The sequence below is a fragment of the Schistocerca gregaria genome, chromosome 9 (genome assembly GCF_023897955.1).
Source record: "Schistocerca gregaria isolate iqSchGreg1 chromosome 9, iqSchGreg1.2, whole genome shotgun sequence".
Classification (NCBI taxonomy): Eukaryota; Metazoa; Arthropoda; class Insecta; order Orthoptera; family Acrididae; genus Schistocerca; species Schistocerca gregaria.
Window position 1 is genome coordinate 117,574,920 of NC_064928.1, and position 18,402 is coordinate 117,593,321.

Consider the following 18,402-nt stretch of genomic DNA (forward strand, 5'->3'; position numbering starts at 1 on the left):
TAATTACACATTGTAGAAATGCGTCATTCTCGAACTTTGCTAGCACATAACCACAAAACGCGAGACGCTTCTCTTCATTGTTGTGGTTGAGAGCCTGCACAAACTGTAAACGGTAGAGCTTGTACAGCAAACGCAGTATCAGAACTTTCCATACAGTTTGTGATGTTCATCTGCTTTATTTCCTCGTTGATTGTCCTCGGTGTCGACATACTGCGTAGCTAGACTGGCTGAAAAATTGGGGGTGGAAGTTCAACACTGACTACATTAAAAGATGTAGCCGACAGGTGAAAAACTGCGTTTCACAGTTCTTTACTTTCACTGTTCGCAACCCTCCACCCCCCCCCCCCTCCCTTAACACGCAGTTATATGGCCAGTTAGCTACTGGCAAATTTTGATAAGCCTCATTAATAGTCTGCAGGCATACGTCAGCATACTGCTACAATATTTGCTGTTGAATATTTATGAACAGTAAAAACTTAATCACACAGTTCACAATTCTTGCAGAATAATATGGTACGTATTGAACAGACAATGTCATTGTTTCAACATACAGCCTATTTAACTTACATTTATTTTACATTAATGCATTGTTAACCTAACCAGCACGGGTCACTAGTCTGAAAATCGGCCGTGGACTGACTGTCTCGAGCCCAAAAGTTCTGGCCTTTATATATCGTCACAATAATAGGTACTGAACTATACATTGTTCAATGTTTAAGTTACAGAAATTACGAATGAAACATACTTCATTCAATTAACTGAAAATGTAGAAAAATTCCATATTTTTAATAGTTTTTCTACTACAGAATTTATATTTGTTTATGCGTCAAGTATAGAATCTAAGTTAGGAAACAATTACTGTTTTCATCCTATAACAAAAGATACTAACTAGGAATGGTCAAAATAAATTAGAAAATCAATTACATACATAAAAATAAGCACAAAATTAGATCTGGTGTTATATTATTTAAGAGAGTCAACCTTTGTATTATATGAAAATGCAGATTTTACTCATGTATATTAATGGTAATTAGTAAAAATGAATTTAAGGAGGCAGATGGCAAGACAAGAGAGGAAGTAAAAAGATCCCAGCTTGCTAAAGTTAGTTGGGGTATTTCAAGTTCTCGAGTGGTTCTATTCATAGACTTACTGGGACTGCAGACAAAACTTCGTTGAATCCGTTGGACATCATTCTCTGACACACGCTGTCGGCTGTGCTTTTTGCCTTTACATACACTCCCAGTCTGTGTAAATTTCTTAAACCAATGGCTAATGATTTTGCGAGTTCGTGGTTGAATACCGAACTTGGTGCGAAATGCCTGCTGCAGTGCAATTTGCAACACACTTTTCGCGAACAGAGGAACGCTTTCGTTGTATCACTCACAACTGACAGTGAAATGGAATGACGGCGCTAATGCCGCTTCTGAAACCATCACCAGCCGCCCGCCAAGAACTTTGAAAATTCCTCTTTCGATTGGTATAAAGGTTGTTCGTTTTGGATTTGTACTTGAATACACACAAACTTTTGAAATTGGGTCCGTAATTTAGAATAACCCTGTAATAATAATAATACAGTGAGCAACAGGAAGACGTCCCTGACAACCATTGACATTGCTCACACACTTGGACGTTTCAACTCTTCTCTGAAGACATTGTGGAACCGCGTCACCATTGAACGTGATCGCACCCTTTCATAGCACAGAGCGACCGCTATTATTGCTCTTTTGTACAGGTTGGAACCGCTGGGGATCAAAGCAGAAAAGGTTCTTATGCTTTCTCAGCGCTCCTATTTTGTGTTCACCTGTGGTGTGTTGACAAGGGGATTCAACACTGAGACATGCGTAAATAAAGCGCCTAAGGATCCTTCTAATAATAAAGAAGTGGGGAAGAAAGGCAGAGAAAAACAGTCAGGATGGAGAAGGAGGAAGAAGTAGAAGTTGACAAAATAGAAGAACAGGAATGGAAGAATAAAGCAGAATTGAAGAGAAGGGGAAGTAAGAGGACAAGAAAGAGGTTGAAATGAAGAAGGAGAAGTCAGTGGAGAATAAGCATTGTGAGCTGTGATTAGAGAGTAATTAGAAGGGCAGCGCGAGACCAGCGCAGCCGCCTACGGCTCACCTCGTCCCGGACCTCCGAGACTGGGAGGGCGGTCTCCCCACCAGGCTTCACCAGAGTCTCGAGCAGACGCCGCCGCGTCTTGGCTGGTCCCTCCTCTTTGGCCGCCGACCTCATGGCGATGACCTCCTCTACCCGCTCCCGCAGCTGTGCGTAGTACTTGAAGATGGCACGTCCCTGTGAAGTCAGCCGAAGCAGCAACTTGCTCCGCAACCACGGCCGCACCATCATCTTCTGTAAACACCATCGCCATTTGTCAAACATAGCCTCCATTGGGGATGGGGGGCCGGCAGCGGTGGTCTCGCCGTTCTAGGCGCGCAGTCCGGAACCGTGTGACTGCTACGGTCGCAGGTTCGAATCCTGCCTCGGGCATGGATGTGTGTGATGTCCTTAGGTTAGTTAGGTTTAAGTAGTTCTAAGTTCTAAGACTAATAACCACAGCAGTTGAGTCCCATAGTGCTCAGAGCCATTTGAACCATTTTTTTGGGGATGGGGGATGAGGTACTCTCTGGGTCCCTTGCAAGACTGGACCCCACTAATCAGACAAGCCACAATAGTATTTCATGATGAATAGACCCATTTCCAACTGTTTTCGACAAATCCTGTACTTGGATAAGCAAGGTTTCAGGAAGTAAATCTCATCTTCAGGCAAACTGAAAGGTATTTTATTTAGAATTCATTAACAGTAAAAGGGTCCATAAAATTGTAAATATTATGTAATGATTGCGTACGAGAAAATCGTACAAGTCACGTAAAATATCCATCAAAATTTATCAAGTAACAAGCGAGATCCCGTGCGGTTGAAGCATGAAAATGTTCTTCGATAGAAGCAGTACTGCATAGCTGAACGGGGTCTAAGTGGAAAAACCATGAACATAACAGCAAAAAAACACTCATTGTCAGCCTAATGTAACGTATCAACCGACTGCAAACGACAGGATATGTGGCGCGGCCTAAGAAAGTAAGATCAAGGCATAAATGCCATTGAACGTCAATTACTGCACCTCAGAGGTACCTTACCGTTCGTCGATCCCGCATCACGTTATGGCCCCTCAACAAGACCGGTCAACACACTGACGGGCTGACAGCAGCCAAGTGACTGACGTCAAGGATACGTCACAGAGTGGCAGCCGCCAGAACGAGCATCGAAGACGCGAGGGACGACCGAAGAAATCGTACCTCAAAACACGGCCGCATCCCCGCGCTTTCTCCCAAATCCCACCCGCTACTAACTACGTTCACACCACATTACTTTACGAAATATGTTAGCTAAAGCAGAGCAGATACAGAACAAATACTAAAACATGCAATGTGTATTGCAATTGTGAAGAAGTACAAGTAATAAAAATGTGTTATGAAATTCTCGAACGACAAAATAATGAACATTTACAATGACATTGTCATGAAGTAAAAATAATAAGACCATAGTATAACATAAAAAGGGGGACAAACCGCCACACCACAAATTAAACGTAATAGTGGAACATAAGTCAGTATACAGAATACGTCATATTGAAAATACAAGGGTATGGATGTGGGTAGTGCAACACAACGTGAAAGGTAATCTGCATAATCATGGTGCATAGAATCTCCAGTAAAGGAGAAGTCAATACGAGTGATGAACACCTAGAAATGCTGAATATATACATAGCTGCAGAGTTGCATAAGAAGTACTACCCTGAGGAACGATGTAATGGGTGATCAAAAAGTCAGTATAAATTTGAAAACTGAATAAATCACGGAATAATGTAGATAGAGAGGTACAAATTGACACACATGCTTGGAATGACATGGGGTTTTATTAGAACCAAAAAAATTAAAAAGTTCAAAAAATGTCCGACAAATGGCGCTTCATCTGATCAGAACAGCAATAATTAGCATAACAAAGTAAGACAAAGTAAAGATGATGTTCTTTACAGCATATGCTCAATACGTCCACCATCGTTCCTCAACAATAGCTGTAGTCGAGGAATACTGTTGTGAACAGCACTGTAAAGCATGTCCGGAGTTATGGTGAGGCATAGGCGTCGGATGTTGTCTTTCAGCATCCCTAAAGATGTCGGTCGATCACGATACACTTGCGACTTCAGGTAACCCCAAAGTCAATAATCCCACGGACTGAGACCTGGGGACCTGGGAGGCCAAGCATGACGAAACTGGCGGCTGAGCACACGATCATCACAAAACGACGAGCACAAGTGATCTTTCATGCGTCTTTGTTTCTTTTTTTTTGTTCCAATAAGACCCCATGTCATTCCAAGCATGTGTGTCAATTGTTTTCTCTCTATCTACATTATTCCGTGGTTTATCAAGTTTTCAAATTTATACAGACTTTTTGATCAACCGGTACATTGGTGTGCAAAATTAAAGCAAAAAACTGTAGTTTCCCCTTTCTGTGTCTAATTCACGATATAATCATACAAACTGTCAACCAGATCTCCGTCCGAAGGTGGCATTGTGGTCAACGGACAACAGCGACAACGGTGACTTCATGGCACCTGTCAAACGGGACAGTGGTTTTGGGGTAATCGAGCATCCACAACCGCTGCGTACACGGTCACAGACTGCACAATACGGCTCGGAGAAGCCGCCACCAGTCTCTCTGCGGTGGCCTCGGCAGAGTTGTCTTTACTGTCGGGGACCTGCTGTATGTGTACCTCTGACGCGTCTTCACAGAAGGGAACGTCTAGAGTGGAGTCGTCGACATGCAACGTGGACGGTCGGAGAGTATGCTTTTTCACAGAAGAGTCGCGATTTGGTCCGGACAGGGATTCTCGGCAGATTCACAGCTGGAGGGAACGTGTAACACGATTTCGGGACACAAGCACTGTAGAAAGGTACCGATATCGAGAAGAATCTCTAATGGCGTGGGCAAGGATTACATATATCACTCGAATCCCTATTCATGAAATTGTACTGGTGAATAGGCAAGATTTAACTGCTGTGAGGTATCGTGACAGAATCTTAGGACATAATTTGCGTTGTTGCGAGGTGCTGCGGGCCCAGACTTCGTATTGATGGACGATAATGCTCGACCTCATAGAGCCCGCGTAGCTTATGTTTTCTTGGAAACAGAAGATATTTCACGCATGTCATGGTCTGGTCGCTCTCTTGATTTGCATCCCACAGAGCACGTCTGCGGTGGACGAGGCGCAGAGGAAGACTTGCATTGGCCCTCTCGGTCTCCCGATCTGGCTCCACTGGATTTCAGTGTGAAGGCGTTTATCACGACATTGTTTACAGAAAAAAGCTTCGATATCTGGTAGGCCTGAGACAATGGATCTACGCTGCAGTCAAGACCATAACTAGCGACAGCAAAAAATACTCTCCAATACTTGCGAGCAGCACTGCAGGAAGAATGGGCGTTATTGCCTCGAGACTGATGACATCATTGAGGCGTGTATTGCTGCCAGAGGTGGTCACACCCCATACTGAGCGCCTTAACCAGTTGTCTGAATGTGTGACCAAATCCGTTAAGTTGGGAAAAACGAAGATAATTTTTCGTCTACAGTTATGTATACTGCAGTTATTTATATTCAGTATTCTTTGTATTGTTTCTATTTAACTATCACCTGATTATACTGTTTAGTTGCACAATAAACGCAACCTTTCAGGATTTCGGTTGCTTCAGTGTTGGACGCCTGTGTATTATGTACAACCCCAGTAAAGAAAAACTGAATCTAATTCTGTAAACGTTGTGTGACACCTCTCAGTTGAATTGATATGCAGCCTCCAACATTAGGGTACGACATGTTAAAGACAAGTTAGATGAAGATACCATTGACGGCCTAGAACCTCAACTTCCCATAATTCTTAAGATGGCACTTAATTAGAATTTTTTGACGATCATACACGTTAAAAATAGAGGGGAGCTTATTACATGCTTAAAAGCGGTTCAGATACCTGCGGAGGCCAATACATCATCCTCAGATGCGAGGAAAAACATGTACTCCATCATCCTTCTGCAATAACATGCCTTCATTTTACTTCCTTAGCGCCGACACATGCCCAGTTGTTTGCCGTTGGTTCGCAGGTTACATTAGGCTTGAAATGTGTGCTAATTTGCTGTTACATTCACGCTTTTCTGGCTAGGCCCATTTAGCCATTGTGGTACTGGTTCAGTCAAAGAACCTTTTCATGCCTCACGAGTACGGAATCACGCACGCTACTTGATAAATTTGCTCGATTTCTTTGCATGACTGACACGAGTTTCTCAAGCGAAATCAAGGTATGACACGATATTCACGTTTGTATGGACTCTTTTAATGTTAAATTTTATATAGCATCCCTATTAGATTACCTTGTTTTTTGTAGTGCCTGATGATGGGATTTAATCCTGAAGGATTTACGTTGTTAACGTCGGGTGGTGCACGATTTTATCCAAATAAAGGAACAGTCTAGCACAACTCGAGTGGATTTATTCATGACGAAAAACTGTAACAACAGTTGTGGATGTCCCCCAGAGAGTATACTATATTGACAAAAAGGACGGATGTTGAGACTCCTGACTCTGGAAAATAAGGCACACGAGTATAAGAGCTAACGCACTGTTCGTGGCCAAAAACCTGCACTGGCCAAGCTGGTTGATGTTTTCAGGGGGGATGTGAGAAAGGAGAAGGAAGAGGAGGCATTATTTTATTATTACTATTAAGGAGGTTTGGTCCTGAGACAACGTCTTAACTTGAATGTTACTTGATTAGTCATTTTCTTCATGTTACCTTCTTTTCCTCTTCGGAAAATCCTTTAATTGTTTTCCTGTTTCTGTTGTCCTCGATTCTTGTTTTCTTTTACTTGTTTCTGAAAATTTATTTCCGCATTGATTCCTGCTTACTTTAGGTCTTCTATTTCTTGAAGCCATTTGCTTTTTTTGACTAACCTGCTTTCTAAATCAAAACTCTTTGTGACTGCTATTTAGTCTATGCATGCGGCCACATAATGTAAGTCACTCTGCGAGTCAGAGACATGGCAGTTATAGCTCATTCCTCTGCGCATGCTCACTGCAGTATCTTCATAAATTAAAATACTGAATGAGAGACATAATCAGGTGGAATCGTATGTACAAGTATTAGAATTTAGTTAGAGTAATTTTGGTGAAAACTGCATCACGGTCACGGGATACTTCAGTTTTAATTGAGCATAACAATCTGAATGGCCGCCATTCTCGTGGAGTAGGGCCACGGCGTCCACACAAAGGCAAGTCAGCGTGTCTGGCACTCAGGTTACGGCGTCCAGAAGTTTCGCAGGCTGGAGGAGGCGTGCCAACCTGGATCTGACTAAAAAGACAGTGTAGTTCGTGCCGGCACACAACCCATTGGTAGAGCGTTGTGGAAGAGCCCAAGGTAGGGGAGAAGCAAAGTGGGAAAACAGTGCATGATAAAGTTACGCTTGTCACAGTTAACAGGTAGGAGAAATTCTGTCAGTTCTGAGAGCGTCTTCAATGAAAGAGATGTTCTGGACTACCATAATACGGGGGCTCTAGGCTAGAGGTGTATTCAGACAAATATTTGTAATGGAAGAACTCCACATTTTACATTGTTTAGGGGAAAATGGGATATTCGAAATCGAGCAGGATCCTACCCCTACATTACAAAAGCAAATTAGGGATATTTTAAGAAAAACTAAACATTTTATGAAAGAGTCTCAAAAGAAAACTTTAATTAATATGAACCCTAGAGCACCTACGCTTAGAAGTCAGTTTAAGGTACACAAAAGTCAACACCCAATTCGTTCCATCGTTAGAGGAACAAAGAGTCCACATCATAAATTAGCGAGATTCTTACACACTAAAATTAAAGAAGCCTTTGTTTTTGGAAACAATTATTCTGTTAAAAATAGTGCTGAGGTAATAAACAAGCTAAAATCGATAGAGATCACTTTTTCCTCTCGTTTGGTTTCTTTTGACGTCGTAAGTTTATACACTAATGTTCCAGTGGATATCACTCTTAAGATTATTGAAGTTAACATTCGACAACATAGAACTCTAAGTGAGCTACAGTTGTCGGAACTTAGGTCACTACTGCAGGTTGTACTAGATTACAATTACTTTCAGCTTAATGGCAAAATGTATGAGCAAACATTCGGCTTAGCCATGGGTTGCCCGTTAGCTAGTATCTTAGCTGACATCTTTGTGAATACGTTAGAAGAAAATTTATTCGAAAACAATCCTGCGTTGGGTAATATGATTCCTTTCTATGCTCGTTATGTTGATGATATACTCATAATATTTCAAGAGAGTGACCAAGATCTACAACAACTTTTCATGTTCTCAACAGTTTTCACGAGAAAATGAAATTCACAAAAGAGATACAAAACAATGAGAGAGAACTCCCTTTCCTTGACTTGAAACTTAAATTATGTGGTAACACTATTAGCTTCGGCATATTTCGTAAAGAAACTTTTTCTGATAATATTATTCCAATAGATTCTTGTCATCCTCGAACTCACAAAATCGCCTTCTTTCATTCTGCAGTTTATCGGGCTGTGAGCACAGCTTTAGAACAGAATTGTTTAGAAAAAGAAATATCTTTATTAATAGCAATGGCTATTAACAATGTATACGACCCTAAATTAATTGACCAAATTTTTAAGAAAAAACAGCTGTAATATGTTCAACTTTAAGAGATAACAGGGCGAAGAAGAATGAGGTAATAACTTTATATCTATTCCATTTTTAGGGAGCGTTTCATATAAGATAAGAAGACTTTTACAGAAACAATACGGTTACAGAGTTGCCTTTTCCGTAAATAATAGCCTGAAACAAAGAGTAATTCATAATATTGGAGCACGGGAAGAACTCGGCACATAGTCCGGTGTATACAAAATTACGTGTAACGACTGCCCGAACTATTACATTGGACAGACAGGTACCCCCATTAAAGTAAGGTGTAAAGAACATATGTTAGGTAAAAATGGGGAAAACGTACATAATTCCACGTTTGTTGAACATCTATGGCTCTTACAGCATACGCCACGTGAACTCGACGACGTAGAGTTGCTTCATGAAGCGAATAAGGGTTACAGACTGGACTTTCTCGAAGAATTAGGCATTTTCAAGCATATCTAAAACATGGTTTCGTTCTTAATGAACAGGTGCAGCTTCGAAACAGAAATTTTTTAGACAGTTTCAAGCTTCTCCTTGCCTTAATGTAATATAGTCTGGCTGACTAGAAGTTAGTTTTCTTGCTGGTTGATGCCGGTGAAATGCGGTTTTTCTGTCTTGTTGTGATTTTACATATTTTTGATGTTTGCTGTTTGTGATTTTCGGTGTGTATGTGTGGTTAATTGACTAGTATGTTTTTATTCACAACGACAGATGGTTTCGGTTTATTATAACATTTTGGTTGTTTTCGCTAGTATGTACTCGTATTTCACCGCCTAGGTTACGCGAGATTCTCGCGGCATTACACTAGTGCACTCTCTCGTTAGATGTGTTCCATAGTGCAACCTTTATCTGTTTGACACTAGGTCACAGGTAAATTGGTTCCATATTTTCTATTTTACATAAATGAAAGAGTCTCCCTGTTCCGGATTTTTTACTTAAGACGAAGGTATATTTATATGTACGGAAACCTTGGTCAAGAATTTTAATAAATTTTTATCCTGCAACTGTTTTGGCTGTCATCCTTTATCGTGAAGCACAGTAATTCATCAAGGGGACGTTTCAAGTTATCTGATAAACATAAACAAAGGCAATGGCAATGGAATGTAGTCGAATTAAATCAAGAACGCTGAGCGAGTCGGATTAGCATATGAGCTACTGAAAGTAGTCAGTGAATTTGTTATTTGGCAGCGAAGTAACTGTTGATGGGTGGAACAGAGAGGATGTAAAACGGAGCATGGCCATATCAAGGTAGGCATTGTTTTGAAAAACAGCGATTTGTGGAAGAGGGATACAAATTTATGTGTTAGGAAGTCTTTTCTGGAGGCATTTTTCCGGTGTCTAGCCGAGCACAGTTGTGAAAAATGGACGGTAAGGAGTCCAGAGAAGAAGGGAATAGGAGCTTTTGAATTGTGGTGCTACAAAAAAAAATACTGAGCTAGGTGGGCAGATGAGGAGGTACTGGATCTATTTAGGTCAGTTTTCTCGCTTTTCAACCTCCACGAATTAGATTACCGTCTTCAGGAGATGGATCCTGTTTTCTTTTTCGTTCTGGCATCTACCCCGATACCTTCTTTGGCGCTTTCTCATCATCCATTCTGGGCCGTGTTGCTGCTCGATTTGATTCTGCGCCGATCATTCATACTTGATGTCTTTCCAATAACAATACTAATTATACATGTTAACCCACCTCCTAAGATGATTAGTGGATCATAAAATGATACATGAATTGGATTACAATGCAGCTACTACTACTACAGTCATGCGAGTGAGCTACAGATTAAACTACTACAGTGTGTTAGTTTTAATTTTCTACAACAATGGGCAGTTTGATCTAACCTACTTGTTACTTAACTAATCTAAGATGACTATTACTTACAGCGTCACAGGTGTGCCAGTAGAGTACAAACCTACTTAGAGCAGCTAGGCTCCACGAGCTAAGCCCGAGGAGCATGCCCTTGTCGTATCCGGTGCTTTCTTTGTCGTAATCGGTGGTGTTGAAGCCCCCCCCCCCCCCCCCCCCGCTAGTCCCATACGTGGCGGTTTCCAACTATGATGGAAGTCGGCCAGTCCACGCACAGGCGGTATTGGAATGGTATCTTGTCTCAATCGGTTTGATCTACGAGTTGATACCTATTCTTGGTCCCTCAGTTATTCAGTTATTCTGCTAACACTTTCCGTGGTACCCCATCTGCCAATGCATTCAAAATGTGAAAAGTGTCTTCTTGTCGCAGTAGTTGGTATGTGTCGTTATTTGGAAGTCTGTCTCGGAGTGCTGTCGCGACATCATTGAAGAGAAAGCACTCGAAGGCCACATGGTCGGGAGTTGTTCTGCCACGCCACAGTCACACTCAGGGGTTGCCCTTTTCCCAAACCGACATAAATATGTCGGATAGGGTTCATGACCAGTGATAAAGTGAATGAGTCCTGGTGTAGGTTCGAAATATTTCATACCCACGCTCTTTTACATCTGGTAAAAGCTGGAAGGTTCTTCTCCCAGTTTCTTCTTCCTCCCAAGGCCTCTGCCAAAGTTCCTGCCCTCTGTTTCGTATTTCACTCTTATCCTCCACAAATGACTCTGAGCACTATGCGACATAACTTCTGAGGTCACCAGTCGCCTAGAACTTAGAACTAATTAAACCTAACTAATCTGCCGGCCGCGGTGGTCTCGCGGTTCTAGGCGCGCAGTTCGGAACCGTGTGACTGCTACGGTCGCAGGTTCGAATCCTGCCTCGAGCATGGATGTGTGTGATGTCCTTAGGTTAGTTAGGTTTAAGTAGTTCTAAGTTCTAGGGGACTGATGACCACAGCTGTTAAGTCCCATAGTGCTCAGAGCCATTTGAACCATTTGAACCCAACTAATCTAAGGACATTACACACATCCATGCCCGAGGCAGGATTCGAACCTGCGACCGTAGCGGTCGCTCGGTTCCAGACTGTAGCGTCCAGAACCGCACGGCCACTCCGGCTGGCTCTTATCCTCCACCCTCCCACCCATGATTTCTATTATTTTCTCCATGTTCCCCTTTTTGGCCCAGTACCACGCTGCTTGTCCACGTATCTTGATGTCTAATGGGCAGAGCCCCATTATAACTAACAGACCTCTTCCCCGAGATGTTCTGTAGGCCCCCACAGATCTCAAAATCATGCTTATCTGGACCCTTCTCAGTGTCATGGCGGGCACAACCCTCGTGAGCCTGTGCGCCCACACTCCTGAGCCATAACCCACTACTGAGGTTAGAATACTGTTGTGATATAGTTTCATGGGATGAGGAGGAAGACGAAATCTCTTATGTCCTATGGAGATGAGGTTGTTTAGTAGTTGGAGAGCTCTCTGGGCACGGTGTCTATGTGTTTCCCGAAGTTCCATCTCACGTCAATTATGACTCTCAAGTATCGCGTCTCCCGTCGCCGAAGAACTGGCGAGCCATCGACTCTAACAGTAGGACTCCTGATTAGCTGTCCTTTTAGAAGCAGGTATGTAGACTTATTCGGAGATGTCTTTGCAACAAGTATGTTCTCCCCAGTCTTCGTGTAGACACCGGGAGCGTCACAGTAAATGTGTACTTAGCGCCGGTGTGGAAGGCAGCGCGGCAGTTGTTGGACGGCAACAAGGCGGGGAGGCGGCGCTGGCTGAGCTGGCAGCGCCGCCTTTTCTGTGTGCGACCAGCTGCTGCTTGGATTGACAACTGGGAGTTTCCGGCCCAGGCCGCTCCTGTACTTTAAGCGGCCGATCACCAGTGGTCGCCGTCAGGTGGGTGCAATTGATGAAACCGGCGTTACTTGTCGACGTAATCGCCCTGCAGACGTACACATGTTTCACAACGCTGACGCCATGATTCCATGGCAGCGGCGAAGGCTTCTTTAGGAGTCTGTTTTGATCACTGGAAAATCGGTGAGGCAATAGCAGCACGGCTGGTGAATTTGCGGCCACGGAGAGTGTCTTTCGTTGCTGTAAAAAGCCAAAAGTTACTAGGAGCCAGGTCAGGTGAGTAGGGATCATGAGGAATCACTTCAAAGTTGTTATCACGAAGAAACTGTTGTGTAACGTTAGCTCGATGTGCGGATGCGTTGTCTTGGTGAAACAGGACTCGGGCAACCCTTCCCAGGCGTTTTTTTTTTTGCAGTGCAGGAAGAAATTTGTTCTTCGAAACATTTTCGTAGCATGCACCTGTTACTGTAGCGCCCTTTGGAACGTAATGGGTAAGGATTACGCCCTCGCTGTTTCAGAACATGGATACCGTCATTTTTTCAGCACTGGCGGTTACCCGAAATTTTTTCGGTGGCGGTGAATCTGTGTGCTTCCATTGAGCTGACTGGCGCTTTGTTTCTGGGTTGAAAAATGGCATCCACGTCTCATCCACTGTCACAACCGACGAAAACAAAGTCCTATTCATGCTGTCGTTGTTCGTGAACATTGCTTGGCAACTTGCCACACGGGCAGCCATGTGGTCGTCCGTCAGCATTCGTGGCACCCACCTGGATGACACTTTTCGCATTTTCAGGTCGGCATGCAGGATTGTGTGCACAGAACCCACATAAATGCCAACTCTGGAGGCGAGCTGTTCAACAGTCATTCGGCGATCCCCCAAAACAATTCTCTCCACTTTCTCGATCATGTCGTCAGACCGGCTAGTGCGAGCCCGAGGTTGTTTCGCTTTGTTGTCACATGATGTTCTGCCTTCATTAAACTGTCGCACCCACGAACGCACTTTCGACACATCCATAACTCCATTACCACATGTCTCCTTCAACTGTGGATTAATTTCAATTGGTTTCACACCACGCAAATTCAGAATACGAATTATTGTACGCTGTTCATGTAAGGAAGACGTCGCCATTTTAAGTATTTAAAACAGTTCTCATTCTCGCCGCTGGCGGTAAAATTCCATCTGGCGTACGTTGCTGCCATCTCTGGGACGTATTGACAATGAACGCAGCCTCATTTAAAACAATGCGCATGTTTCTATCTCTTTCTAGTCCGGAGAAACAAGGTCGGATGTCTTGGAACTTGAATGCGCCTCGTACGTGTCGATTGGTGCCGTCGTAATTAAAACCGGTGAAAATCTGTCACTGGGAAAATCTTGTGACTGTGTTCAGACTCGCATGTTCCTGTAATACCTCCTGACCGTGCTCCTACATTTATTTTCTCAGAGTTAGTCTGCTTCCCCAATGAAATAGAGTATGAATCTCAAGACGGGTAAACAATTACACTATGTGATCAAAGTATTCGGACACCCCGAAAAACATACGTTTTTCATTAAACTTCCTGGCAAATTAAAACTGTGTGTCCGACCGAGTCTCGAACTCGGGACCTTTGCCTTTCGCGGGCAAGTGCTCTACCATCTGAGCTACCGAAGCACGACTCACGCCCGGTACTCACAGCTTTACTTCTGCCAGTATCTCGTCTGCTACCCTCCAAACTTTACAGAAGCTTTTCTGCGAACCTTGCAGAACTAGCACTCCTGAAAGAAAGGATATTGCGGAGACATGGCTTAGCCACAGCCTGGGGGATGTTTCCAGAATGAGATTTTCACTCTGCAGCGGAGTGTGCGCTGATATGAAACTTCCTGGCAAATTACAACTGTGTGTCCGACCGAGACTCGAACTCGGGACCTTTGCCTTTCGCGGGCAAGTGGATACGTTTCTCATATTAGATGCATGGGGTTGCCACCTGCTGCCAGGTGGTTAGCACACTGTGTTGTGTTGGCTGAAGAGCCAACACCGTGTTACGAGTGGAGGCCGAAATGCACGGGTTTTAGCTCACGCAGGCTGGAGTGTCGAGGGAAGAACTATACTGACGTGAGGTCTGGAACATGACAAGGAATGAGAATTCAGAAAGCGGACGTAATTAGCTTAATAGTTAACTTTAATCCATTAATGATGAACGTCGCTCTTGACGGTACATGATTCGCAATATTATCTGTTCAGAATAGTAACTGAATATGGCGCCTTGCTAGGTCGTAGCAAATGACGTAGCTGAAGGCTATGCTAAACTGACGTCTCTGCAAATGAGAGCGTCTGTAGTCAGTGGACCATCGCTAGCAAAGTCGGCTGTACAATGGGGCGAGTGCTAGGGAGTCTCTCTAGACCTGCCGTGTGGCGGCGCTCGGTCTGCAATCACTGATAGTGGCGACTCGCGGGTCCGACGTATACTAACGGACCGCGGCCGATTGAAAGGCTACCACCTAGCAAGTGTGGTGTCTGGCGGTGACACCACACACTGGACTCGCATTCGGCAGGACGACGGTTCAATCAGGATGATTTAAGTTTTCCCGTGATTTCCCTAAATCGCTCCAGGCTAATTCCGGGATGCTTCCTTTGAAAGAGCACGGCTGACACCCTTCCCCATCCTTCCATAATCTGATGAGACCGATGACCTCGCTGTCTGGTCTCCTCCCCCAAACAACCCAACCCTACTGCCAGCGACCTCAGCAGCCAGTAGACATCGTGAGAGAGCGGAATGGACAGCTCCGCGGAACTCACGGACTTCGGAAGTGGTCACGTGATTTTTGTGTCATACGTCTGTACCCGAGATTTCCACACTTCTAAACATCCCTACATCCACTGTTTCCGGTGTGATAGTGAAGTGGGAAACGTGAAGAGACATTACAGCACAAAAGCGTACAGGCCGACCTCATGTGTTGACTGACCGAGACCGTCGACATTTGAAGAGAGTAGCAATGTGTAATGGCAGACATCTATCCAAACCATCACACAGGAATTCCAAACTGCTTCTGGATCCATTGCAAGCTCTATGACAATTAGGCGGGAGGTGAGAAAACTTGGATTTCACGGTCGAGCGGCTGCTCATAAATCACACATGACACTGGTAAATGACAAACGACGCCTCGCTTGGTTGTTAACAAATTTCTCTTCTTCAGAAACGCTTTCCTTGCCATTGCCAGTCTACATTTTATATCCTCTCTGCTTCGACCATCATCAGTTATTTTGCTCCCCAAACAGCAAAACTCCTTTACTACTTTAAGTGTCTCATTTCCTAATTCCCGCATCATCGCCTGACTTAATTCGAGTACATTCCATTATCCTCGTTTTGCTTCTGTTGATGTTCATCTTACATCCTCCTTTCAAGACACTGTCCTTTCCATTCAACTGCTCTTCCAAGTCTTTTGCTGTCTCTGACAGAATTACAATGTCATCGGCGAACCTCGAAGTTTTTATTTCTTCCCCATGGATTTTAATTCCTACTCCGAATTTTTGTTTTGTTTCCTTTACTGCTTGCTCAATATATAGATTGAATAACATCGGGGAGAGGCTACAACCCTGTCTCGCTCCCTTCCCAACCACTGCTTCCATTTCATGTCCCTCGACTATGTAACTGCCATCTGGTTTCTGTACAAATTGTAAATAGCCTTTCGCTCCCTGTATTTTATCCCTACCACCTTTAGAATTTGAAAGAGAGTATTCCAGTCAACATTGCCAAAGCTTTCTCTAAACCTACAGATGCTAGAAACGTAGGTTTGCCTTACCTTCTTGTAAGATAAGTCGCAAGGTCAGTATTGCCTCACCTGTTCCAACATTTCTACGGATTCCAAACTGATCTTCTCCGAGGTCGGCTTCTACCAGTTTTTCCATTCGTCTGTAAATAATTCGTGTTAGTATTTTGCAGCTGTGCCTTATTAAACTGATAGTTCGGTAATTTTCACATCTTTCACCACCTGCTTTCTTTGTGATTAGAATTATTATATTCTTCTTGAAGTCTGAGGATGTTTCGCCTGTCTCGTACATCTTGCTCACCAGATGGTAGAGTTTTGTCAGGACTGACTCTCCTAATGCCGTCAGTAGTTCTAATGGAATGTTGTCTACTCCCGGGGCCTTGTTTCGACTCAGATCTTGCAGTTGTCTGTCAAACTCTTCACGCAGTATAGTATCTCCCATTTCATCTTCATCTACATCCCATTTCCATAATATTGTCCTCAAGTACATCGCCCTTATATAGAGTCTCTATATACTCCTTCCAAGTTTTTGGTTTTCCTCCTTTACTTAGAACTGGGTTTCGATCTGAGCTCTTGATATTCATGCAAGTGGATCTCTTTTCTCCAAATGTCTCTTTAATTTTCCTGTAGACAGTATCTATCTTATCCCTAGTGAGATAAGCCTCTACATCCTTACATTTGTCCTCTAACCATCCCTGCTTAGCCATTTTGCGCTTCGTGTCGATCTCATTTTTGAGGCACTAGCATTCATTTTTGTTTGCTTCATTTACTGCATTTTCATATTTTCTCCTTCCATCAATTAAATTGAGTATTTCTTCTGTTACCCAAGGATTTCTACTAGCCCTCGTCTTTTTACCTACCTGAACCTCTGCTGCCTTCACTACTTCATCCCTCAGATCTACCCAATGTTCTTCTACTGTATTTCTTTCCCCTATTCCTGTCAATTGGTCTCTTATGCCATCCGTGAATCTCTGTACAACCTCTGGTTTAGTCAGTTTATCCAGGTCCCATATCCTTAAATTCCCACCTTTTTGCAGTTTCTTCAGTTTTAATCTACATTTCATAACCAATAGATTTTGGACGGAGTCCACATCTGCCCCTGGAAATGTCTCACAGTTTAAAACCTGGTTCCTCAGTCTCTGTCTTACCATTATATAATCTATCTGATACCTTCTAGTAAATCCAGGATTCTTCCATGTATACAACCTTGTTTTATGATTTTGAACCAAGCTATGATTAAGTAATGCTCTGTGCAAAATTCTATCAGACGGCTTCCTCTTTCATTTCTTACCCCCAATCCAAATTCACCTACTACGTTTCCTTCTCTCCCTTTTCCTACTCTCGAATTCCAGTCACCCATGACTATTAAATTTTTGTCTCCCTTCACTACCTGAATGATTTCTCTTTTATCATACATTTCATCAATTTCTTCATCATATGCAGAGCTAGTTGGCATATAAACTTGTACTACTGTAGTAGACATGGGATCTGTGTCTATCTTGGCCACAATAATGCGCTCAGTATGCTGTTTGTAGTAGCTTACCCACACTCATATTTTTTATTCGTTATTAAACCTACTCCTGCATTACCCCCATTTGACGGCATTAAAGTTGAAACTGAGTCAGGGAAGCCTGGAAACCCACTTTCTGGGTGTTTTATGATGATAAATAATCAAGTCGACCTTAAGATTCCTATTAACCCTTTCCACAAAGGACCCCTGGGGATAATACGGGGTGGAGGTGACATGCTTAACTCCATTCGGAAAGCAGAAAACCTTAAAGCGGCTCGAAAGAATGGCTGGAGTGTTATCACTTAGGTGGCCCGAAAATACTAACAACACTAGTCAACTGATTAATCGTGGTGGTAGCGGTAAAGTTGCGGCCCGGAAGGAGCCAAGTAAACCGAAAAAATGCATCAATCATAACGAGTACATATCAATGAGCCCTTTTGGTCCGAGGTGAAGGTTCCAAATAATCAATATAGAGTTTGTTCATGGGAGAACTCAACCAGCCTTGTTGAAGGGCATTGTTGGGTTTGGCTGTGCTACACAAGCGATATTGAGCTACTATTTGTCTACCCTGCTGGTACATAGGGCCAAGTTAAATGTTCCTCGATCTTTTGGAGCGTGTTCTGAGTCCCTGGATATTACCCGTGGTCTAGGGGTAGCGCCTTTGATTCATAATCAAAACGTCTTCGGCCCCAGGTTCGACCCCCGCCACTGCCTAAATTTTG

The 18,402-nt window shown here is 43.4% G+C and overlaps 1 protein-coding gene across 1 annotated transcript in view; it reads right to left on the bottom strand.

Annotated features, from left to right (window-relative positions):
• The window catches only part of LOC126291456 (cytochrome P450 4C1-like), an 87,700-nt gene that overhangs the window by 21,053 nt on the left and 48,245 nt on the right, over positions 1-18,402 (bottom strand). Inside the window, exon 4 of the mRNA XM_049984969.1 lies at positions 2,119-2,349. Within this exon, the coding sequence (XP_049840926.1) occupies positions 2,119-2,349 (231 nt within the window). The remainder of the gene's footprint in view (positions 1-2,118; positions 2,350-18,402) is intronic.